This window comes from Lactuca saligna, chromosome 2, assembly GCF_052625555.1.
Source record: "Lactuca saligna cultivar CGN05327 chromosome 2, ASM5262555v1, whole genome shotgun sequence".
Taxonomy (NCBI): domain Eukaryota; kingdom Viridiplantae; phylum Streptophyta; class Magnoliopsida; order Asterales; family Asteraceae; genus Lactuca; species Lactuca saligna.
In genome coordinates, this window is record NC_136418.1 from 122178750 (window position 1) to 122204790 (window position 26041).

General features: G+C 35.0%; 1 protein-coding gene across 1 annotated transcript; it reads left to right on the plus strand.

Moving 5' to 3' along the window:
• Positions 1 to 20744: 20744 nt before the first annotated feature.
• LOC145030040 (uncharacterized) lies at positions 20745 to 21431 on the plus strand. The gene is made up of 2 exons (XM_078978476.1): positions 20745 to 21003; positions 21166 to 21431. The coding sequence occupies exons 1-2, from the start codon at positions 20745 to 20747 to the stop codon at positions 21429 to 21431; spliced, it is 525 nt and encodes a 174-aa protein (XP_078834602.1).
• Positions 21432 to 26041: the final 4610 nt, after the last annotated feature.

Below are 26041 nucleotides of genomic sequence, written 5' to 3' on the forward strand. Positions count from 1 at the left end.
TCTCTCTCTCTCTCTATATATATATATATATATATATATATATATATATATATATATATATATATATATATATATATATATATATATATATATATATATATATATATATATATATATATATATCTTTGTCTGTGTATGTTTTTCTCTTCCTCTAACTATGTCGAATTCGGTCTATCATCATCATCCTACTTACTATCATCTTTATCAGATTTACACTTCACGTTTGGAGCCAAAATTATGTGAATGATCTTCAACAAATTATGAATAAAGCAATCAAGCATCTCAACCCCATTTCCCTTCAATTTAGCCTCGAATTCATCCACTGTTGTGTACTTCCTGCCTATCTCAGTAAGAAAATGCGCCAAAGCTTTATCCACAAACAAAAGGTGAGATTCAAGCTCAATACAAACCTTACATACCATCGAAAGATATTCTAGTTTTTTTTTCAAACTCGGTTCCTTCGTCTATGATTCAATGGGAATTAAAAAATACACATATATGTGGAAAGATAGTTTGATAGATTAAAGAGATGAAACGTTGGATTTAGGCATCGTGACTCGTGAAGCAACCTTTGCCGTTCAAAAAGAAATAGGTTAAAGAGATAAGAAAATTTGAATTTAAAAAGCCATTTAATTACTTTGTGAGTTTGACTTTTTATTTTAATAAAAAAACAAAACATATCAAATTTTATAATTTTTTTCCTTTTAGTTAACCATTATCGTTGTAACTATTTTTTTGGTAATCATAAATAAAATTTAACAATGATTATAAAAATCAATTTTATTCAATATTTATATTAAAAATGTTGATTTTTTTTTATAATTTTAAAATAATAAAAACATATTATACAAAATATAATTAAATAAATTTTTGGCTTAGATTGGATTATTATTAAGTGTAAAAATTAGATTTAGTTAGATTGAATGGGTGGAAGATAGAAAAAATAAATTTTTAATATATAACTGTATTGAATTTACTTGTTGATAAAAAAAAATTCTAAATTACACAAGAAAAATTAATGAGCCAAAAATAGGAAAACAAATATTATCTATATTAATCATATATGATAAACTACATAGAACCACATGTGATTATATACATAGAACATTATTAAATCGAGAATGCAAAAAAAAATATATATTTAATGGAAATGCGAAAATAAATCTTGTTCCTATAAATAATTTGTGATTGTATACATATAATCAGATATGATTAAGTAAATGAACATAACTTTTGAATCGAGTAAGAAAAAAATGAATTTTGTCCATATAGATCACATGTGATTAAATACGTTGGATTAACTATTTAATTCGGAAATTCGAAAATAAATATTGTCCACATAAATCATATGTGATTATATATGTATACATATAAAAGCAATTATTCAATCAAAACAGCAAAAATAAATATTGTTCGCATATATCATATGTGATTAAACGTATATAATCACATGTGATTACATGTATCTAATCACATAGAATTTATGTGGAAAATATTCATTTTTACATTCTCGTTCAATAGTTGTTCTTGTACATTTAGTCACATATGATTTCTATACACAATATTCTTTTTCATGTTTTGATCCAATTGTTTTTCTTTTTCCACATTAATCATATATGATTAATACATACAATCGCATATGATTAAATACATAAGAAAAAAAAATATTGAATCAAAAATGCGAAAACGAATATTATCAATAGAAAACTCATATGTAATTTGATACATATTATCACATGTGATTTAGTATATTAGTACAACTATCGAATTCAGAAAGAAATAATAAATCTTGTCCACATAAGTCATATGTGATTAAGTACATATAATCACATGTGATTATATGTATTCAATCACATATGATTTATGTGAAACATATTGATTTTTGCATTTTTAATTCAATATTTGGTCTTATGTATTTAATCACATATGATTTATGTGAAAAATATATGTTTTCATGTTCTTGATTCAATAAATCATATGTGATAAAATATATATAATCACATGTAATTATATACACGAAAACAACTATTGAATCAAGAACATTACACCAAATTTATGTTCTCATTAATCATATATGATTAAATACTTATAAACACATGTGATTAAATATATGAGAAAATTATTGAAACGAAAACTAAAAAATAAATATTGTTCATATAAATTATATGTGATTAGATACATATAATCACATTTGATTATATGTATCTAATCACATATGAATAAAGTTGACCAAAAATAATTACTGAATCGAGAACGCAATAATGACATATGTGATTAAATATATCTAATCGTATTTGATTAAATATATCTAATCAAATGTGATTATATGCATCTAATCACATTATTTATATGGACAAAAAAGTATATTGTCCGTATAAATCAGATATGATTAAATACAAATAATCACATGTGATTATATACACATAATCATATGTGGTGGTGATAGTGATGGATGGTGGGTGGGTATGGGTGGTGGTGGTGATGGGTGGTGGAGGTGGGTGGTGGTGGCGGGCGGTTCTGGTTAGGTGGTGTCACAACTAGCATTTTTAGCTAGGAAATTCTGCTTTCATGTAACCATCAACTATTGTAAAACTTGTAATCTAAGTGTATATAATATTCTGAGTGAAGTCCAAACCTAACTTAATACATCTCATATACTCAACTATGGGTTTGAAACCCTAATAACCCGGTTCAAGCATGGACTAGGTTCCTCATGTTGGGCCTAATGGGCCAATAAACTCTCAATTTGACTATTTTGGCTCGAGGAACCTTATTTGGACCTTAAATAGACCCATATACATGAAATAATATCATTTTGGGTCATAAGACTTCTCATGGACCTTATTAGGCCTAAAATGTTTCACCTTATCATCATGAGCCTTAATGGGCCGTAAATGGGTTCATAAGCCCTATTGGGCCGTAAACCCCATTCCTTCATCATTTTGGGCCGTAAACCCAAAAGAAGAACCCAATGGACCGTGAACCACTCTTTTAAACAATGATGGGTCGTAAACCCATCTCTTTAATGTATTTGAGCCGTCAACACCATCCCTCCGCATTCACAACCCACACTCAGAAACAAAAAAAAAATGAGGGAAATTATGGGGAAGACACCTCACTATTTGCATGGTGAATATCCATGCATAATACCCACCATACAACTATGAAATCTCATACATCTAGGGAAGTCTCATCACACACACACACATACACACACACACACACTCTCTCTCTATCCCCTCTCCTCCTTATTCACGACCAAGGACTCCCACCACCACCTTCAATCTCAATTCTAGTTACTTCAAACACTTTCTAGCACAAGAACTCCTCTCCTTCATCCGCTAAATTCTCATGAGTTTTAGGGTTATATCAAGGACTCTCCATCAAAGCTAATACATCCTTGGTAAGTCATTACGAAAATCTATAACATTTGATTCAATTTACTCTAGAAATCTCTTCTTAACCCACATCATTTCATAATCCATGCTCTAGATCCACCTTAGGTTCGAAATCTACTCAAGAAAGCTTGCTAAGGACTGAGATCTTTCCATTTCTTCATCAAAAACCGAAACTCCAAAGCAAAGTGAGTTCATACCTCATATTTTCGGTTTTTACTATGTTTTGGGGGAGAATATAAGTTGTTTTGTGTAGATCTATGTGTGTATGCATGATTTTGTGTGTTTTTCATGATATATATATATATATATATATATATATATATATATATATGATTATGTGTTATAAACTCCATAAACTTGAAGATCTACTAAAATTTGATGCTATTTGTAGAACATAACACTCATTTCAACTTATCATGCAAATAAATGGTTTTAAAATACATCAAAGTTCCTTAAAACTAAGAAAATTGCATAAGAGGGCCAAAAGTGACAAAATAACCAAAAATGGGGTATTTTTATGTAACTCACTATTTTTAAGGGTTCAAAAAGGATTATTTTGATAAATATGGATATTTATGGCATTTGGGACACTACAATGATAAAAATGTAAAATTTTTCACAATTGGGCTTTATTTGGGCTTCTCGCGGCCTTGGGCCAAAATTGTAACTTTTTGGGCTTTTGTGGGCTTAAGTGTCATTTTCAACATAGTTTTGCCAAAAATGTAAATTTTTGCTAAGACATACTAAAAATGTGCATTTGTTAGAACTTGTGCTAAAAAGATAAAATTATTTATAAATAGGCCAAGAATGCACATTTTCATAAAAATCAAGCCCAAAAAAAATAGTTTTGACAAAAGGGGAGTTAAAAATATTATTTTTACACAAACTATGTCACACCCCAAAACCAGGAACGGCGGAAATGTTCTGGGGCGGAGGACGTCATGTATAATATCAACAACAATGTAAAGTAGTAAACAAGCAACAACATCATCCATTGCATTAATAATATAATTATTATACAAATGTGTTCTGTCAAATTTTGATAAACACTAAAGCATAAATCAAAATGAAAGATAAGTCTTGAACAAGCTCCATCTTCCTTTCTCCTTGCATCGGTACCTGTCTATGATGACCTGAGGATACAAGTAATTTTGAAAGCGAGTATCAGCTTTAAAGCTGGTGAGATCATAAGTATTTAGTGTCTTAATTTGTATGTGAGAAAATGTAAGTATATGTACTTAAAAGTATTGAAAGTGTATATGAACTGTAAGTGTTTGAAAAACCCTAGAATCCCTATGATTCCTATTAATAACAAAAGGAGTCTTCTACCAAGACCTAACTGTTTTGAATGTAGTCTTCTACCAAGACCTAACTGTTCTGCATGTGTGTGTCTCTTGTAAGAGGATGTATTTTCCAAAGTATAACTATCATTATCCAAAGATATAGTTTGCACATTTATGTTTAAGTGAGGTTATCACTAAAAATATGTAAATGGAAAAATTACCGTAGTACTAAAACGTAGCTCTAAAAGGACTACTACCGTACTAACTACCTTAAACCGTATTTTAGGCTAAGGCATTCTGTGATAAATTGCACCATACTATCGACTAGTAACAACGACAAATGAATGGTCGTAATAACGGAATGACGTTTGGCACCCGCAGACCTGCAGGTCCGGCTGTAGCTAGCAACAAGGTGTAGGATTGTCAATCTAGTATAGATCTATACGCAAACTCACGCTCTCCCTTCAAGAGAATTCTGGCCGCAACTCAAGTCATGAGGTTTTAAGTCATGCTCCGATTTAAATCACAATAACTCACGTATTCTCGTATATGTAATGTAATGTACTGTTCTAGCTGTAATGTAATGAACTGTTCTAGCAAGTATAGTAATGTAATGAACTGTAATGGTCTATGTGTGCTAGCTGTAATGTGTGTTCTCTCTATCTAACAAGTATAGTAATGTAAACGTTCTAGTATAGTTGTATATGTAATGTACAGTAATGTTCTAGAAAGTATTGACTCATGAATGAACTGACTCATTGAATGATATCGCGTTCTAGCAATGGTTCTAGTATCTTCCTGAACTACCCATATGGTAGCTTTCTAGTAATCTAAGTGTACGTATGGACATGGATGTATACCCTTGCTACCCAAGGGCATAGGATGAACTGGAAGGACCTTTTATGACTATATATGTGTACATGATATATAACTAATATTTAAACGACCTTCGGACGAATACCCAAAATCCCACCAGACCACATCTCAAGGCGCGAAAAGGAAATAGGGTGGATAGCCTTCCTAAGTCTTTTAAACATTTCTTATATAAGTATACATATAGAGGCATGCAATTTATAATATAAAAGCATAAATAAGATTTGTAAGACATTTGAAATATAAGTATTATTTTAAGAAAAGATCGACTTGGTGTCAATCTATAAAACAATTTGAAGGCATAAGTTTAATAAAACAGTTTAAGTATAAGGAAACATTTGTTTGAAACACAGTTGTAAATAAGTTTGAAAGGAAATGTACGGAGTAAGTTGTACAGTGTAAAAAGGAGTTTAAAACGTATAAAATGTTACAAAAAGTCATTTGAAGGAAACTGTTTGGTAAAACGGCTAATGAGTAGCCAAATCATTTGATGCTGTATATTAATCACATGTGATTGATGTAATAAGTAATATAATCCCACTTACTAATCACATGTGATTGACATAATAAGTAGCATGATTCTACTTGTATCCCCCCCCCCCATAAAACATTTAAAAAGAGTTTAAAACATTAGTTAAGGGGTATGAACTCACCTGCGGTAAGTGACTGGAATTGAACGGACTGTTATCGTACGGAAGGATCGGACAAGTGTTTGGTGTCAAGTGGAGACTTAGACACACACAATGATCCTAATTACATATGAAAACATATGTATATAAATAATTAGTGATTATAACACTAATTATACAAGTAATAACATTTAAGCGCGAGGTCAACACTTTTGGTCAAGTGCTAGGAGGCTAATGGGTTGCAACAAAGAAGTGCAATGCCCCTAATGGAAGTTTAAGGTCAAAAGACCATATTCATTAGAGTTTACGGCCCAGGGGAGTAAGCTCCTGGCTGTAAACTCCCAACCAAGTCATGAAATGGAGTTTAGAAGTACTACAACCTTAGAGGGGAATTGTTTCAAGGCTATACAAGTGTTTGGGCACCACATTGACTCCTTTGGGGAGTTTACGGCCCAAAGACCCATTTTCCCTTGGAGTTTACGGCCGTAAACTCCCTTGGTAGGGTTCTTATTGTCCTTTCAAGTCTCTAATAATTCTAGGAACAAGTCTAGGCTTCAATACTTGGATTAAGGAAGATTTATGGCACTAAATGGGACCATTTGATGGAGTTTACGGTCATAGAACTCTTTGGGCCGTAAACTCCCTCACACATGAGGTCCTAAGAATTTTAACTAGTCCATATCTCATCTAGGTACTTGCCCTAAAAGTCTCTTGGCCTTAGGAAGTGTTTAGGGTGCTCTTTGACCCCATTAAAGGAGTTTACGGCCCAAGAAATACTCTTGGCCATAAACTCTTCAACACTTATGCTTTTCATGTGTTATCTAGGTCCTAAACACATTAAGGTACTTGCCAAAAATGAGACTAAGCCTTAGGAAGAGTTTGAAGTGGTTTTTGGCACTAAAAACTTGGAGTTTACGGCCTAAGGAGCATCTTGGCCGTAAACTCCTTTCCAAAGTGGGTTTCTAATTGTTTTGTTGGTCTAAAACACTTGCTTAAGGCTTCTAGGTTCTTGTTCTAAGGCTAAAGGATCACTAGGCACTCATTTGTGCCCTTTACTTGGAGTTTACGGCCCAAGAGGTTGTTCCTTGGCCGTAAACTCCTCAAACTAAGTGATTTTGATTTTTTTTCTAGCCTCTAATGATCATACACTAAGTCCTTAGTTAGTTTCCTAACACGGAAATGGGACTAGGTGGCCTTTAGGCTTGATTTTGGAGTTTACTCCCCAAGAACGTTCTTGGGCGGTAAACTCCCGGATCTTGTGTTTTGGACATGTAAACAATGTTATAACGCATATAACAAGTATTAAAACACATTTAGGGAAGTAGACTCACAATCTGGGATGAAAACCCGAAGATCCGTGAGAGAGTATTTGGCTTTTCTCTAATTATAAATCAAATAATGAACCAATTTGGTCCAGAATTTTATTTATAGTCCTGAGATTTTTGGCAGAAAATATTTCTAATCTCGGAATGGATTCTAATGATTCTAGGGTAATGGAATTTACAGTGTTGCACAAAATCCTAGTGCAACCACTCTCCTAATACCCCTTTTGGTGTAAAACCCTAAAACTGCCAAACTTATGTTCTAAGTCTGAATTTTCATTGTAACTGCTCTACTTCTATTGGATTGAAATGGTTTGATTAGAATGGGAAATTTCAGGTTGTCACAAACTAGCCTTAAACGCAAATTTTGTCCTTAAAGGACCTAAAATGTCATTTTACCAAAAATGGCGTAATTGTAAATTTTCGGTTTTAGGACCAAAAATGTCCTTTTTTTAAAAAAATGGGCTTTTCATGTCAATTTGGTAACCAACGAAGCTTATACCACCAATGTAACAGACAATGGATAAATTACGTCATTCTTTCTCTTTTGGGCCTGAAATTAATAAACATGTTTAGTGGACCTTAGTAGTCCACTTACATGTTTATTGGGCTTGTGATACTCCTTATATGCTATTTAGGCCTAGAAATAATATACATGTTAAATGGGTTTTAGTTGTCCTTTTGCATATATATATATATATATATATATATATATATATATATATATATATATATATATATATATATATATTAGGCCCAGGATATATATTCTCATTCCTTTTAAGCTTGGAAATAATTCACATGCTTAATGGGCATTAGTTGTCCACTTACATGTTTATTGGGCCTGTAATACACCTTATATGTTCTTTTTTTTTTTCTTTCGCGTAAATTCGATTAAGGATCTAGTGAGACGTTTCGTTTGGCACCAAATGAATGTACAAACGTAGACTGTAGTTATAACCAGAGTCTCTCAGAGTGAGAGCGTGAGTTTGTGTATAGATCTACGGGGGTGACGCCCCACACCTATGCTGTTCGCTACAGTTAGACTAGGCCGGTCTAGGGTGACAAACCATACCTTAAACAAGTCGGCGTCTACCAGATGTCAAGCCAGGCGAAATTGTCATTATCAAGTATGGTTATAACGACTCACTTAGAGGAATTAACGTTATAAAATTTACAGGAAACCATCTTTTGTGGATAACACGGTAACATACTCGCGTTGATACTTAAACTCGGGTGTTGAGATTCCAGCATTCTCTTACGCAAACAACATCGAGTTGTCTGGAGTTCATTCTCTTTACATTCGAAAACCATCTCTTGTGGATAACACGTTATTATACTCACGCTGGTACTCAAACTTGGGTGTTGAGATTCCAACATTCTCATAAGCAGACAACATCGGGTTGTTTGGGATTATTCTCTTTATACTCTCACAAACATTAACACACATGCATTAATACAAGATCGGACACGAAAACATTTCAACTATTTCAAACTGTATTTCATAAAATATCCGATTTTCTAATGTTTACTAAGCAATAAAAAACATTTTACTCAAACATGCTTATGAACTCACCAACATTTTTATGTTGACCTTTTTAAATTAACTTGTATTCTCAGGAAACTTTGAGCAGGTTGGTCAGCAAGACTACATGGATATTTTGTTATGTTTTGTTTTCATCATACTTTGAATATTTTGGCCTGTAATATTGAAATACAATACTTGATGTAAACAATGAATGTTGTAATATTACATGTGTGATGATGATGATGATGTTATGTTTCAATTATATACTCTGTGATGATACTACAAAAATGAAGTCACCCAAACTCCCTGACGTTTCCGCCAGTAGGGGGTACATCCCCCATTCAATATGAACCGGGACTACTACGACCTGAGTCACGGTGGACTTGCAGACCGAGCCCTGCCAGTGATGGTAAGGAGGACACGCAAAATCGACGAGTAGGCACAGGCAACCGCCGGCCAAATGGTTGACATAAGAGTCGCGGTCGAGCGTGCAGAAAGGATGACACGTGAGGTAGTCAGGGACTACCAAACACGACATACTTCATTGGAAGCCCGGCTTCGGGCCGCCGAGCATCACCTGGCCAGACTGCAAGGTGCATCTACCTCATCGTTAGCACCACCAGACCCTTCCCACCGCTACTAAGATCAGTTTTCACATACCACCACTACTGTTAGGACTTATTTTATTTACTACTCTATGTACTACTGACTACATGATTAAGTGATTACATTACTCATGGGTTCGTTACGCTGCTAGATTTTATTCCTTTCATTTATTATATGCCTTATAAAGCCAAATTTTCATGTATCAAAAGATTATTATTAATGAAAATTACTATGTATTTTCTCATGATGTTGTTATCTATTATGTGTTTTATTACTTTTATTACATGTTGATTGTATGCACTCATTTACTTACACACAACCAAATCACCAACATTGTTCTATAATTAAAGAATCGTGAAACTAGAATGCACTAGATACTCAACATCTTTCCGTTCCATGAAAAAAGATGCCTCAGAGACCAAATTGCGAAACAACACGACACCAACACCACCGGAGATAAACTCAACTGCGTTCCAAGTGGCGATGTCAGCGGTGGTCATCGCAGCACTGGCACAGATTCACAATGGGAATAATAGAGGAGGTAACGAGCAAGGGGCTGGAAGTTTAAATCAAAGGATGAACCAAGGACCTACAAAGGTCTGTACTTAGAAAATGCTATGTCATGGTAGGAGCTTAAGGAAATGCAGCTTGCTCATTCATCGATCAAGCTCTTTCTTGTGGAATGGTCACGTGGAGGCCACGACACTCCCGGTGGAAAATGCTATGTCATGGTAGGAGCTTAAGGAAATGCTAATGGCCGAGTATTCTCCAAGGAGAGAAATGCAGAAGATGGAGCAGGAAGTATGGAATCTCACAGTCCAAAATTCTGACATCGATGCTTACATCTCGAGGTTTAGTGTAACAACGTAAAATTTCCAATTTAATTTTTCATTTTTAAACCACAAAATATGTATCATATCATAATCTCAAATCCATAACAACATTGTTTTGAAAACAAATCCCAAGATCTCTCTAGCATGAACTCCATCGGTTTGGGTGTGTACAAGTCAAGCCGTCGCCTTCCCACGATCCTCGTTGGTACCTGAGACATCAAACACAACAACTGTAAGCATAAATGCTTAGTGAGTTCCCCAAAATACCACATATCACAAATATGCCACTCAAGGCTAAACCCGACCGTCCGGTCAAAATGTCTCAGTGGGACCCTCCAATCCCGCAGCTCGTCGGACCCTCCGGTTCAGTCATAGCTCGTTGGGCCCTCCGGCTCGGTCAGTATCATTGGGCCCTCCGACCTGGTCTATATAATCATGCAACATACAAATAACACATAGCACGAAATCTCTAAGACAGCACATAAACTCATACATAGCACATGAGACCCTCTGGTCAGCTCGAAATACCTACTCAAGGTAATGTATAGTGAGAAGACTCACCTCGCGTATCTCGGAATCACTAGCGCTCGATCTTCCGAGCTATCGTCCTCCTATAACACAAGCATATCTCTACTTAATACCACCTTGACCCTGGCTGACTAACACTACAAAGTCAAACTAGTCAACTCTGGACAATGGTCAAAGTCAACCCCTAACTGACTCTACTCGCCGAGTCAACCCGATGACTCGCCGAGTCCCCAAACTCAGAACATCCCTCAATCCACGACCTGACTCGCCGAGTCACCCTGAGACTCGCCGAGTCCAACAACTCTGAGTCCACTCGCACCCAACTCACCGAGTCATCCCTTGACTCACCGATTCTCGACTCAACCAGAAAATATTGGGACTCTTCAACAAGACTCGCCGAGTCTAAGGCTATCTTCAACCTACTTGCCGAGTTGTTCATCCAACTCGTCGAGTTCCAGCTCACCTTCAAGCAACTCGTCGAGTCCACCCATGTGACTCGCCGAGTACCACCGGGTCTGAATCCATACAAAAGCTTTCCAAGCCATGCAGATGATCCAAACCATAGATCTACTTCTCCTAAGGCCATCCATCACGTAAAGTGGCAATCTTTACGTGAATCCAAGAAGATCTAGGCATTTTTACTCTTGGATTTGGGGTTTGGGACTAGATAGCTTCATCAACAACACAAGAACAAGGACTTTAATGCTCTTAAGACCTTCTCCACTCCAGATCTGAGGTAGCTACCTCAGATCTATCCTTCAAACTCAAGATGCCACAAATCTAAGCTTCCCACACAACCCCAAAATGATGAATCTAGAAGAACACAACCCAAGAACGAGATATTACCTCAAAATGAAGCCTCCAACAGCAAGAGATCCGAATCTAAACAAAGCCCTTTGATCCAAGCCTCTTTTCCTTCAAGATTTCTTCAACAAACACCTCCCCAAGCTCCAAATGCACTCCAATCTTCCATAATCATGCTTTCTAGGGTTTCTGGACTTCAAGGGGGATCAAAGAGGCTGGGGAGAGGGTATAATGTTCTTTAAATAGGGCTCATTTCCCGGATTTAGGGTTTTCTCCACTCAGCACCTACTCACCGAGTCCATCTTTGGACTCGCCGAGTAGGCCACTTGACACGCGACCAAAGTCGCGACCTTACTCGCCGAGTTGCCTTTCAAGATTTACACTTTTAGCCCTTCAACTCTACTCTTGATATTTCGGGGTGTTACATTTAGTAAGTTGTCACTCCTGTGTCCAAGCATGATCACGTCTGAAGGAAAGAATATTGAAAGATTCATTTGGGGATTGACCTCTCCAATTCAAGGAAATGTAATCGCAGCAAACCCGGAAATGTATGCCAGTGCTAAAAGGCTAGCCTTGAAGTGGTACGACCACGACAACAAAAAGGCTGACAAAACTGGAGAAACTGAAGGCAAGAAAGAGGGGAAGAATAACAAGAAGAGAAAAGACAACAAACGAAAGGGGTGACAAAGCCAAGATTCATCGAAAACGCAGCAAACTGTAGCATTCCACGCTGCTACCGCTCAGGTTGCCTCAACACCACATGATCCAGCCTCAACTATGCAAACTACTACCAGACAATACTCAGGAACCCTACCCAAGTTTAACAAGTACGACTTTCACCGACATGGAGAGTGCATGGAGATGCATTGCACAAATTGCAACTGGAAGGGCCATACTGCCCGATATATTAGATCTTAGCTCCAACAAAACCAGCAGCCAAATAACAACTGCAACAACAATAACAACAACAACAACAATGTTGGGGCTAGTCTCACTTGTTATGGATGTGGAGGAACATGTCATATCCGAAGAAATTTCCCCAAATCCAACAACCAAGGGGCGTGAGGATTAGGAAGGATCCTAACTTTGGGTCAGGGTGAGGCAATTCAAGACCCAACAATTGTTACTGGTACATTCCCACTTAATAACATTTCCGCATGCTTCTTATTCGATAGCGGAGCCGAGCGGATCTTTGTTAGTAACATATTCAAACACTTACTAAACCAACAAACCCAAAAGCTAAAAGAAGCCTTCACGGTGGAGATGGCTAATGGGAAAACCGAAACAAGCAAATATGTTTACATACGGTGCACATTAACACTAAACAATTATTCATTTAAAATAGATTTGATTCCAGTAAATATTAGGAGTTTTGATGTGATAATCGGCATCGATTGGTTAAGCCCCCACCATGCTGATATTATATGTCACGAGAAGGGTGTTTGCCTTCACCTCCCTAATCATGAAACCCTAATGCTCTATGGTGATAAGCTTGGCACCAATCTTCGTCTTATCTCGTGCATCAAGTCACATAAATGCTTGCATAAGAAGAACTATGCTTTCATCGCCCATGTGGTGGACAAAGCCAAAGAAGAAATAAACCTTAAAAACATCCCTGTAGCTTGCGATTTCCTAGATGTTTTTCCTGAGGACCTTCCAGGAATACCCCTGGAAACACAGGTTGAATTTTGAATCAACCTCATACCGGGGGCCACATCAATTGCCAAATCACCCTACGGGTTAGCTACCGCCGAAATGTAGGAGTTATCCAGTCAATTAAGTGAATGGTTGAGCAAAGGATTTATCAGACCAAGCCTCTTACCCTGGGGAGCTCCAGTCTTATTTGTCAAAAAGAAGGACGGATCCTTCAGAATGTGCATCGATTATAGGGAATTGAATAAGCTCACGGTCAAAAACCGATACCCACTCCCTCGGATTGACGATCTATTTAACCAACTTCAAGGAGATAGTTACTTCTCCAAAATAGATCTGAGATTCGGTTATCATCAACTTCGAGTCCGAGAAGAGGACATTCTAAAAACTGCCTTCCGAATGCGATACGGTCATTACAAATTTGTTGTGATTCCCTTCGGTCTAAAAAATTGCCCTCGCCGCATTTATGGACCTCATAAATCGAGTTTGCCACCCTTTCCACAATAATTTCGTGATCGTCTTAATCGATGACATCCTCATATACTCCCGAAGCAAGGAGGAGAATTGTCAACATCTCCGTCAAATCTTGGAAACTTTAAGAGCTGAAAGATTATATGTAAAACTCTCCAAATGTGAGTTCTGGATTCGCAGTGTAAATTTCTTGGGTCATGTAGTCAGTGAGGAAGGGATTCACGTAGATCCTTCCAAGATCAAGGCCATTGAAGGCTGCATAATTCCGAAGACACCAACATAAATTCGACAATTCTTATTACCGAACATTTATTCAGAACTTTTCTAAGATAGCCAAGCCCCTTACCACCTTGACACAAAAAGGTGTATTTTTCAACTGGACAGACAAGCAAGAAGTTGCCTTCAAAACCTTGAAACGAGCCCTCTGTAGTGCACCCATGTTGTCCTTACTGGAGGGAACTGAAGACTTCATAGTATATTGCAATGCTTCGAACCAGGGGTTAGGCTGCGTCCTCATGCAGCGTGGAAAGGTGATAGCTTACGCATCCAGGCAATTGAAGACACATGAATTAAATTACACCACCCAGATCTCAAGCTTGGAGATGTGGTTTTCGCTCGAAAGATTTGGAGGCACTACCTCTACGGTACAAAGTGCACCATATTCACGGATCATAAAAGCCTCCAACACATTCTAAACCAAAAGGAGTTGAACATGAGGCAACGAAGGTGGATTGAGCTGCTAAATGATTATGAATGCAAGATTAAGTACCACCCAGGCAAGGCTAACGTGGTAGCTGAAAGGCCCTCACTTTCATAATACTAAAATAGTTGTTACTCCAAAACATGCTACATGCATATTAACAAATAATATTTTACATTGATAATTTAATTATTTACAAACGACTGGATACAAAACGGCTAAGTTTAAGTTTATTACGAAACTAACCAGGATATTGTATATTTTATACATACTAAAACTTAAATACAAAAGTAATAATATAGACTATTTTAATTCTTCCAACGGTATAAAGCTATATTGGGTGCTTATTGCCTGCAATATATTAAAACATTGAGAGGGTAAGCGGTGGTGCTTAGTGAGTTCAGTAATAGATACAATATAACGTTATATATATATATATATATATATATATATATATATATATATATATATATATATATATATATATATATATATATATATGGCAGAAGCAAGGAGGAATAAGGAACAACAAAGGCATATGTGAATCATGTGACAAACTTTCCATATTAATCAATGACTTGATTCAAATATATACAATCAATGAGACATAACAATTTCCAAACTTGATATACATCAATAAAACTTCGGCCCAAATGGCACAGAATACATACAATTTCTGATTAACATTTTGGTAGATTTCAGACTTATAACCCTATCTAACCATTTGCCAATATCATAGAATATAAGTCATTCTCTTACGGAGACATGCTTTACATGGTCAGAGGCTACATACCAGTACCACCGTAAATCTAAGTCCTTTCACTAATCAAATGGTCAAAGGTATAACTTTGTGATCATAAATAGCAGAAATAAAAACAACTGTAAAGCACATAACACATATAACACATAACATACAATTGTTCCTATATATTGAAACTCACCTTGAAATAACCGGGGGTTAAAATAGTAATTTGTGCAACACTTCGTTACTATAAATAGCTTTCTTCTATAAAACCCGAGAGATATATTGAAAATCAGGCTTTGCGAAGGTTGAGCTTCAAACCGAAAAGATAAATTTCTCAGGGTCTCCAGGCCCTTCGGGACATGTTTCAGGTGCAAAAATTGATACCGGGGCTTCGGGGAATATCAAAATAGTGAAAATATTGAAAAGGGGGTAAAAAGTAGCAATTTTCCAAATTATCCCAGCAAGTCTCGCAACCCCTATATATACATGTGAGGCTCGGATCCGGAGCAAGGAAGGAGGGACACGTGGCGGCTGGAGAGAGCTTCGGATGCGAGGAGTCGGACGGCACATGCGCTTCGGAACTTCAGACCTGACACGCGTTGGACGTGTCATCGGCTGGTCTTCGGTTTGGACACGGGGCGCCACACGGCATGCTTCGGTTGGGCCTCCCTTCAGTCGTATCACAATCCGACACGGGGCACGCATGCGAGAATCTGGGTACTATTCATGCGATTTTTCTCGGTTTTCGCAATTATTCTCGATTTTTGTGCTAAAATCTTCTAAAATTCATAACTTTCGCATACGAGCTCCATTTTTACGTTCTTTATATGCAAGCGTAGGTAAAACTATGCTCTACAGCTTTCGTTTAGACTTCATCAGCTAATTTTGACTTTAATTTTAATAGACCGGGATAGGAAAATTCGTTAAAAATTCGTAACTTCTTCATTCGACGTCCGTTTTTGTCATACTTTTTACCATTGTAATACTATTGACGAGACATTCAATTCTCGTTTAGGTTGTGTTGGCAAAATATCGCTCGATCTTTATTTCAAGTTTTTAACTATCTACTGCTATTCCAAAACTTAGAAAAATTATAACTTCCTCATATGAAGTCAGATTTAAAAGTTCTTTATATGAAAGTTTATTATTTTAACGAGTTCTACAACTTTCATTTAGATCTCTAAGGCTAAAAAGTACTTTATCGGAAACTCACTTTTTACGCGACATAGTGTTTGTCGGTTTTATTGCGAATCTTCGATTGGTCATAACTTCTTCGTTATAACTCGGATTTCGACGAGGTTTTCGCCTAAACGTTTCTAACGAGATTCTTTACAACTTTAAATAATAAAATTTTACTTATTTCAAATTTTATATTTTCGCTAAATTTCACTATTTGGTTTTCGCCTAAACGTTTGCAATATTTTAGCGAAGGTGCGGGGTGTCAACCCTGTATAGATCTATACACAAATTCTCGCTCTCCCTCCAGGAGATTCTGGCTATAACTCCTTACAGGACTTTAGACGTACACTAATATTTTTATATCTAGGTACTTTTGAGATTTGTCTGACTAGAATATTAACAACCTTTTGAGCAATCGTTATAGATCCATTATTTGTTAGATAAATAATCAAATTCATACTTATTGAATAGAAAATATTGTTCTCGTTCCATATCGTTAATAGTGCTCGTGAACTGGGTACTCGTGTTCGTTCCTTTTCGTTTATTGAAAAATAAGTCATTTTAGTCAAGAGAAAAAGTGTCAAGTTATAATTTGTATAAATTTATAACTGCCAGTTATTACACGCATTTTGTGTTTTATGACATATAGAACATTACTTATGTTCTTGGAGGCTTTACGACAACAATTTATGACATGCAAATATCTTTGTCATGAAAAACTCTATTTTCGTATATTGTTCTTGATAAAGCTATTTATATTAAATTATATATAAATAAACCCAATTAGTCAGTTGATCTGATAAAAGTCATGAGCATCAATTAATACTCCAAGATAACCTTTATATTTATGTTTGACCAACAGTGATTTCAAAATATTATTATTTTCATATTTTTAATCACTTTCCAAAATATTTTATCTAACAACATGTTTAAGTGAAGCTTGAAGTAATTCCTCATAGTTATTGTAAAAAAAAATCATGACTTATACTTGGCATATACTAGTTCTTGATTCTAAACATGTTTTGTGAAAAATAATCCAAACTCTGGAGACTTAACCAAAAATCTCGAGTTTTTGGACTAAGAGTAAGAAATTTCATACTTAAGCACATGTAAGATGGAATGCATAAACAATAAGCAATTAGATCATGATTTACACAAGACTTTGAATTGTACTCTCCCCCAAAAACAATAAAAACTTGGAAAAAGTGGGGTATGAAGCTCACCTTGAATTGGTTGAGGAGTTGTTTGGGGTTATGGAGTGAAGATCTCAAGCTTAAACTTTTAGCTGAGATGAGGAACTCCTCTGGGAAGAATGTTATCATAAGGTTGATTATCACATATTATTATGAATAAAATAATATGGATTCATTTTGAAAATTATGTAAACTCTTAGATGAGTGGAGAACTTACTTTAAATTCTCCAAGAAGAAGTTGAGAATTTTTGCTTTCAGCAAGGTTCTTGTTCTTGCCTTTGGGATAAGCTTTTGAGAGGAAATGGAAAGCCAAATCTATCTTCTACTGTCATTTTTTTAAGAGTATAAGAAAAAGGGAGGAATCTTTGGTGCATGGGGATCTGCTGGTCCATGCATGGATATTTGGTGGGTAAAGCATGGGATACTGTGATTTGCATGGGGAATAAGAGTTTCATCAAATTACCAAGTCACATTCCCTGTCCTTATTTTATTTAGGATAGGATTTTCCTAAATCCTAAACTTTTTATTTTATGAAAATATGATTTAAATAATCAAATTTGGCATAACATAGCGGTTTTAGGGGTCTCAGTTAAGAAAAACATGAGTTTGGTGGGATTCCTGACGTTAAAATACCCCAAAATGGAGAAAAGGTCCGAAATGGTCAAAAATCTGGAGCTAAGAGGTGAATTCCGGAGTCATTATGCGAGTTCCGAAGCTATATCACAATTTTTGGAGTGGAGCTTTAGGTATGTGGGGACCCGAAGTACATATAGAGAAGTCCCGGAGGCGTTGGGCGAGTTCTAAAGTCAATCCTCACTTCAGGATTCAGGTGCGAAACGGGTAAGTCTGGACCGAGGCGGGGTGAGGCTAGGTCTTCCAGAGCCAAGAAGGTGTTGGGCTGCGAAATTGTTCAGATCCGGATGCTTCTTATGTGCGAGGTCCGAAGAAAGGCTTCACCCTTCCGGAGCAAGTGAGATCCGAAGCAAGGAAGGGAGTTCCGAAAATGTGCCTCCTCTTGGCTTCTAAGAAGGCATTTCGGACGAGTGGTTCAGGACCAAAAGGGTTCCGGACGAGAGTTTAGGATCAAGAGGGTTCCGGACGAGAGGTTTAGGACCAAGAGGGTTCCAGACCGAGAGTGTCCTGTTGGGGTTTCCTCTTCCGGTTTTGAGCTGTTTTCGACTGAGGAGGGTACTGAGAGAGATTTGAGATACGTGGAGAGATTTGGGAGAGATTTCACATACTTGGAGAGATTTGGGAGAGATTTCACATACTTGGAGAGAATTGTGAGAGATTTCACATACTTGGAGAGAATCGGGAGAGATGGAATATACTTGGAGGTGGTGGCGGCAGTGGTAGTGGTGGTGGGTGATGGTAGTGGTGGTGGAGGTGACGATTGTAATGATGTTGGTAAGGGTGGTAATGGTGGTGACGATGGTAATGGTGGTGGGTGGTGGTAATGGTGGTGATGACAATGGTTTTTGGTGGCAGGTATTGGTGGTGGCGTGTGGTGGTAGGTGGCGGTGGCAGTGAAGATTGGTGATTGTTAACACTAGTGGTGGGTGTTGGTTTTCTAATAAGTAAATGATGTATTTTTGTAATCTGCCACTTTCCTTGATGGGAAATAAAGTTTTTCATCCAACTTTGGAAGATATTCATTTTCCTCCATATTGTGGAAAATTTATTTCATTTAGGAATCATTTTCTTCTTTAAGTCCAACCAAAGATATGAATTCAAAAAAATTAAAATCTTTCCCCCCTAATTCTATTACTTTCCTACTAACCAAACGTTCACTAATAATATTATTTTGATATTTACTTTCATATGATGATGAGATCTATGCCTAGAGCCTCCTTCGAATTTTAGAAGGTCGTAGCTTGTTACGGTTCATTTTAATTTTCTAATGATATTTTATTGTTCCTCGTATTGGAAACTATGATTTTGAACTTAAAACTGTTTAAATGAGCTTTAGGGACCTAATTCAGTATTAATGACTTTAAAATGGTGTTATTTCCTTTACCCATACGTGTGGGGTGTTTCTAAAAAATATATTTTTACAATATTAATTAATTGTTCATCACCTAACCCTTTCTCAATAAATGAATGCGAACAATGTCATTTCTCATGGAGAAGTGGCCATTAGAGGACCGGGTGTGGGCAACGTCAAAATGGCGTTATCTGATGTGCAGCGCCATAACGGGGAACACCCCCTCTCCCATTATTAGGTGTTACGTTATGGTGTGTGATGGTGGTAACGTGTGGTAACGCGTGAAAATTCCGAACGTTTGCAAATTCAACCGTTTAAAAACGGTAACTTTAATAAAAAAAATTACTAATTACATTTTCCTTATATATATATATATATATATATATATATATATATATATATATATATATATATATATATATATACACCTCATTCTTTTTACTACACATATTTGTCTATATCTATCTCTATTTCTATATCACTCAAAACATAAACACAAAAATCAACCAACTATGAATGAATTTGATCCGGCTCATCCGTACAATGATGATAACGACGAAGACGATTTGTTCGTGAGTATGATGTACCAGTATTACACAGACAACCTACTACAGCCAGATCCAGCTCCACTACTCACGCGAAGTGCGGCGTTAAATAGAGATCGTGAGGAAGGGCATCGATCGACGGCTAGTTAACGATTACTTGCGGAAAATTGTGTCTACCAGCCAAGCGATTTCAAAAGAAGATTTCATTTGCGAAAAAATGTCTTCGAAAGGATAACCAACGCTATGGAAGCAAGGTATCGTTTGATTCAACTTTTATAATTTACAAAATATCACTTTTAGATAAAATAAATACAAATTTACATGTTTAATATTTAATTAGGTATCGTTTGTTTACTATATATTTAGGTATCGTTTCTTTCAACTTTTTTAATTTATAAAATGTTGCTTTTAGATAAAAATAAATATAATTTTTACATGTTTAATATTTATTTACATATGAATTTTTCCAAATGAGATATGATGCTAGAGGCAAACGAGGCTTCACAGGGTTGCAAAAATGTGTTGCTGCAATTAAACTTATGGCAATGGGGGAGTCACCCGATTCTGTTGACGATTATATGAGAATGTCTGAGAGGACCGCACGAGAAAGTTTGTATTTATTGGCAAGAGGTGTTGTCGAAATATTCGGTGACCAATACTTGCGCAAACCTTCGTTGCATGATATGCAACAATTATATGTGACGCATGAAGAAAGACATGGTTTTCCGGGTATGCTTGGGAGCATTGACTGCACATACTGGAAATGGAAAAATTGTCCCGTGGCGTGGAAAGGCCAGTATTCGAGCGGTCATCATGGAGCACCTTCGTTGGTATTAGAGGCTGTTGCTTCACAAGATTTATGGATTTGACATGCTTTTTTCGGGGTTGCAGATTCTAACAACGACGTCAACGTTCTCGATCAATCACCGATATTTGACGATCTTTTGTCAGGAAAAGCCCCAGATGCTCCTTTCACAGTGAATGGAAATGAATATAAGTTTGAGTATTACCTTACAGACGGAATATATCCACAATATTCTACGTTTGTGAAGGCGTTTTGCCACCCAATAGATCCAAGGGACAAATATTTCAAGAGACGGCAAGAAGGAGCACGTAAGGACGTTGAACGTGCTTTTGGGGTTTTGAAATCAAAATGACACATTGTTGAACATGCGGCAAGACCTTATGAGTTAGATACTCTACGATATATCATGTATGCATGTATCATAATGCATAACATGATTGTTGAAGATAAAGGACGCAATATTGCAACGTATTCTCCTACGGAACCAAGACATGTGCAATTTCAACCAGGGACATCATAATATTTACATAGAGTGGTTGATATTCAAGATCAACGAAAACACAAGCAACTCCATGAAGACTTGGTGGATTACATCTATGTTGGTCACGAAGATGAAAATGAATAGTTTTAGGGCAAAAAATGCAGGTTTAATCATCTTTTTTTTTTTTTTTTTTTTTTTTTTTTTTTTTTTTAAATGTTTTTGTGTTTTGTTGTAATTTTGTTAATGTTGTTTTTAATTAAGATTTATTAAAAATTTTATTTTTTACTTTTCAAATATAAATAAATAAAAAAACAAATTCGAAATATAGAAAAAAACATCAAAAAAAATGAAAAATAATTGGTGTTATTAGATGTTGCCCATTTCCACCTTAGGTGTTATAACATTATGTATGAGTAGGATGCTGACATGATACCTTTTAGGTGTGGTAACATGTTGCCCACACCTAGTAGTCTTAGGCATAATTTTAAATGGTTCAAAAAAACTCTTAAAGTGTTTTTAATTTGAGTCGATTTAAATTCAAATTTTCAAATGTTAGGTGTTTGTAAGAAATTCATCACTAAAAGATTTCGCATATAACTCACATTTCAAATTGCTCACATCAGAACATGCTTTATTCCGAATAACTTATATGGGGCTACCGATGGATAAGACTATGTCACTTGCTACAATTTAGAAGTATGATATACGGAGTATAACTTTTTTTTTTGAAATTTTTTTCTTCTTGCAAAGGCAAATGCATGTCGACTACTAGTTTAAAGGCTATCGATATTTTGTTGGCGGTTAAATGATGGTGGAGATATAAAATGGATGATATAACTCTTCGGCCTAGTGTTATTCGTGCCATTCATGGAAATGGAGCTTTTTTGTACGGATATTTTATTGAAATTTGAAAAAAACTTAATGAAGAGCTAGGAGTAAAAAGACCATGGAAGTGGAGCAGAGAAGTCCCATTTGGATATTGTATTTTTTTTTTTTTTTTTGCCTCTTACAAACCGGGTGTCTAATGCAACATCGCCACAATTTAGACAACTTTTACCAAGATTTATGTCTCTTAATCAGCATTTTTCAAGAAAAATAGGTTACTATCATAACATCTTATTTTAGAGGGATCTTTGGATTGGTAGGACTCATATTTTCTCTTATTTTGGAGGGATTTGTGGCTACGATTTGGATATTTGGAAGTTTTTAAATGGGATGGTTTTAGTTTTGGAAGTCGTGGAGAACCTTCAATTATTATTAATAAGTTGGTGTCCTCTTCCAATTCTAATAAAAGGGAAAACTTTTAGAGCTTGTGGCTCTTTGTGTTATTGGTTCTTATGGAAAGCTAAAAACTTGAGTATCTTCATAAATGCAAACATCTCCACTCCGATGTTTTTAGAAGATATTCAACTTCGCTCTTTTGTTGGAACTATGTAGGTTTGAGGTTGTCTAGCTTTAAATGGATTGGTTGGTGTTGTAATTATGAGCTTGTTTAGGTTTGATGTAGTTCTTTTTTAGCCATTGTGTCTTCATTTCCTAGTTTCTTGCTATTATGTTGTTTTTAATGAAATTGTTGTTTTAAAAAAGAGTTATTCGAGTTTTGGAACCGTAGGCTAGACCCTGACATTTCAAATGTTTTGTGCGAAATTGAAGGAAGGCTTCATAAAAAAAAATCTTGTAAAATTTTATTAAGTAAATTCCTTACCATTAAATTCAAAACATTTAATTGATAACCATCCCGTAAATTCCCTATCTCAATATCATATACGGGGTTCACTTATTAGTAATAAACAACCAATATATTACTATTTTCAAAACATCAACTTTCTAACATTTTAGAAATGACCGCCACCTTGGTAGCCTAATGGTGGAAGGTTGGAAAAATCTCTACATAGGAGCAGGGCTGGTCCTGAAAAATGAAATATTCTTAAAGACCTAGGACGAACAAGAAAAAAAATACCCTTATCTTTATTATAATTTTGCATTTCTAAATAAAAATATATAATGAAAAAAATTGGATCCTGTACAGCTGCCCACTTTACCCCCTCTAAACCCCACCATGGTTCGATCGCCGTTAGGTTTCAATTTTGGGGTGTCCACCGGCCTCCCAAGTGGGTTCTTTGAATGGTTTACATATATTACCGGGTGGACAAAGAGCACGTAGGTTGCTTCATCTGGTTCATCGAAAGGATTGGCCCGAAGGGATCCTCCATTACAAAAAAACATTTTTAAAATTAAATTTATATAGTACATTTTCATAATCTATATATGCAAGTAATTTATTGTCAACCAAAATGAATTCATTTAAATAGTTAACATATAAGATTTTAGAAGTTTTCGTTTTAAAAAGTTTCTTTGCAGCGATGAAATTATAATAAAAACAATTAATAATATTATTTATTATAGATAATAAACTAGATAAATGTTAATTCTTTATAAAATAATTAGTATTATATTAGTTGTATTACATTTAGATGGTAATGTTTTGTAATAATTCTAGTTCGTTAAATAAATCACCACCACCGATATATGAGATAAGGATATTTTGTAACATATTTTCAATATTTTGCAACATGCGTTAAGTTCATTAGTATTTAGTGATTTCAACTTTTCAGTTGTGAATAAGAAACCAAACATGTCTTTAGAGGTTATACCGGGTGTATTTTTCAAACATTGACCAATAACATGATTAAGGTCGAACGGAGTGGGTGAGGAAAACTTCCCTCACTCCGTGGGTGAGGGAAAGAAACGCGGGAAAAGAGATGGGGGGAGGGGGATGCCACACTCTCTCTCCTCACGCTATTGGCTAGTTTTTTTTTTTTTAAATATTTATAAAATTATATACTTATTATAAAAATATAAAAAGTATATCAAAATTCATGATTTTAATTCTCCACAAAATGAGTATAATATATATATGAAATATATTAAAAAAAAAAGTGAGGGAAAAATTTCCCTCTCATTTCTTGGCTTTTAGGCGAAGAAAAGGGAAGTAAGGGAAAGAAAGGTACGACCCACCAAAGTGAGGGAAGAGTCCCTCCCACACCCTCTTTTCTAATTATGTATACAAAATATTGAATCTCGATTGTTGAGGTGAAAATTCATATACTAATTTCGATGGCTAAACGTCACTCTTGTAAAAAAAATATTTTAAAATTTTCATTCTTTTATTATTTTTCTAGAAAACAACGTATCAATACATAAATTATAAGTTACAGGTATGACACAATTCAATGTCTTCTTAAATCCATGCTTTTTGGTAGTCTTTATAACAACTCAATAAGTGAACTCACACAACTTAATGTCTTATTAAATGTGCATGGTTTCATAATATTGTAGCTGTATGCTCATATTATTTTATTTTAGCCAAGATATGATATCATTAATTGTACCAGTGATAAAGTCAAATATTTCAAGTTGATAGCATACTAGACAAATAACTTCACTTTTGATTTTTATATCGGTCTCTCATCAACAAGTTCATTCATAGTTTTTACTATTTCATGAGTTTGAGTCACTATTTTTACTATTTAGGTCTCTCATCAACAAGTTTATATAGGTCTTTCATACTTTCAATCATATTTTTACTATTTCATGAGTTGAGTTACTATTATTTTCATACGTTTTCATGTTTTAGGAGCTAGAGTCATTATTAATTTTTTATTTTAAATCCATTTTGCAAATTTTCTTGTATGAATATATTTTTCTTAAATTGTTGATAAACACAACGGTTTTAGGATTTGTAATGTGATTTTGATTTATGTTTTTCGTTGGTTGCTTTATAATTAAGATGAATTAAAAAGTGACATTATGTATTAGTAAATGTAACAATATTGTTTTTAGAAATAATACATAAAAAAATATGAAAAATTATATATATATATATATATATATATATATATATATATATATATATATATATATATATATATATATATATATATATATATATAGAGAGAGAGAGAGAGAGAGAGAGAGTCAAGATCAAATAAGAAGAAAATTTTTGATAGGAAGGTAAGAAGTTTTTTTTCTACATATTTTTTTCGCGAACAACCAAAATGAATCATTAGATGGTTCACAAGAAAAAATTCTCAAAAAAACATCTCGATGATTCATTTATACAATGATTTTGTTGTTATTCACTAAAATTATCATAAAAATGATTTTTTTTAATTTACTTAAAAATAAATCATAAAGATGTTTTTTTGAGAATTTTTTCTTGTGAATCATCTTACAAATGAATCATCTAGTGATTCATTTATTTTGTTCGTCAAAAAGATATGTAGAAAAAAGAACTTATTACATTCCTACCAAAAAAAATTTCTTACCGGATCTATATCCTATATATATATATATATATATATATATATATATATATATATATATATATATATATATATATATATGTTCTTGAATTCGGAGGGCCCTTACGATTAGAGGCCTCATAAAACCACACTACTTGCCAGTGTTCTAAAAGGCGT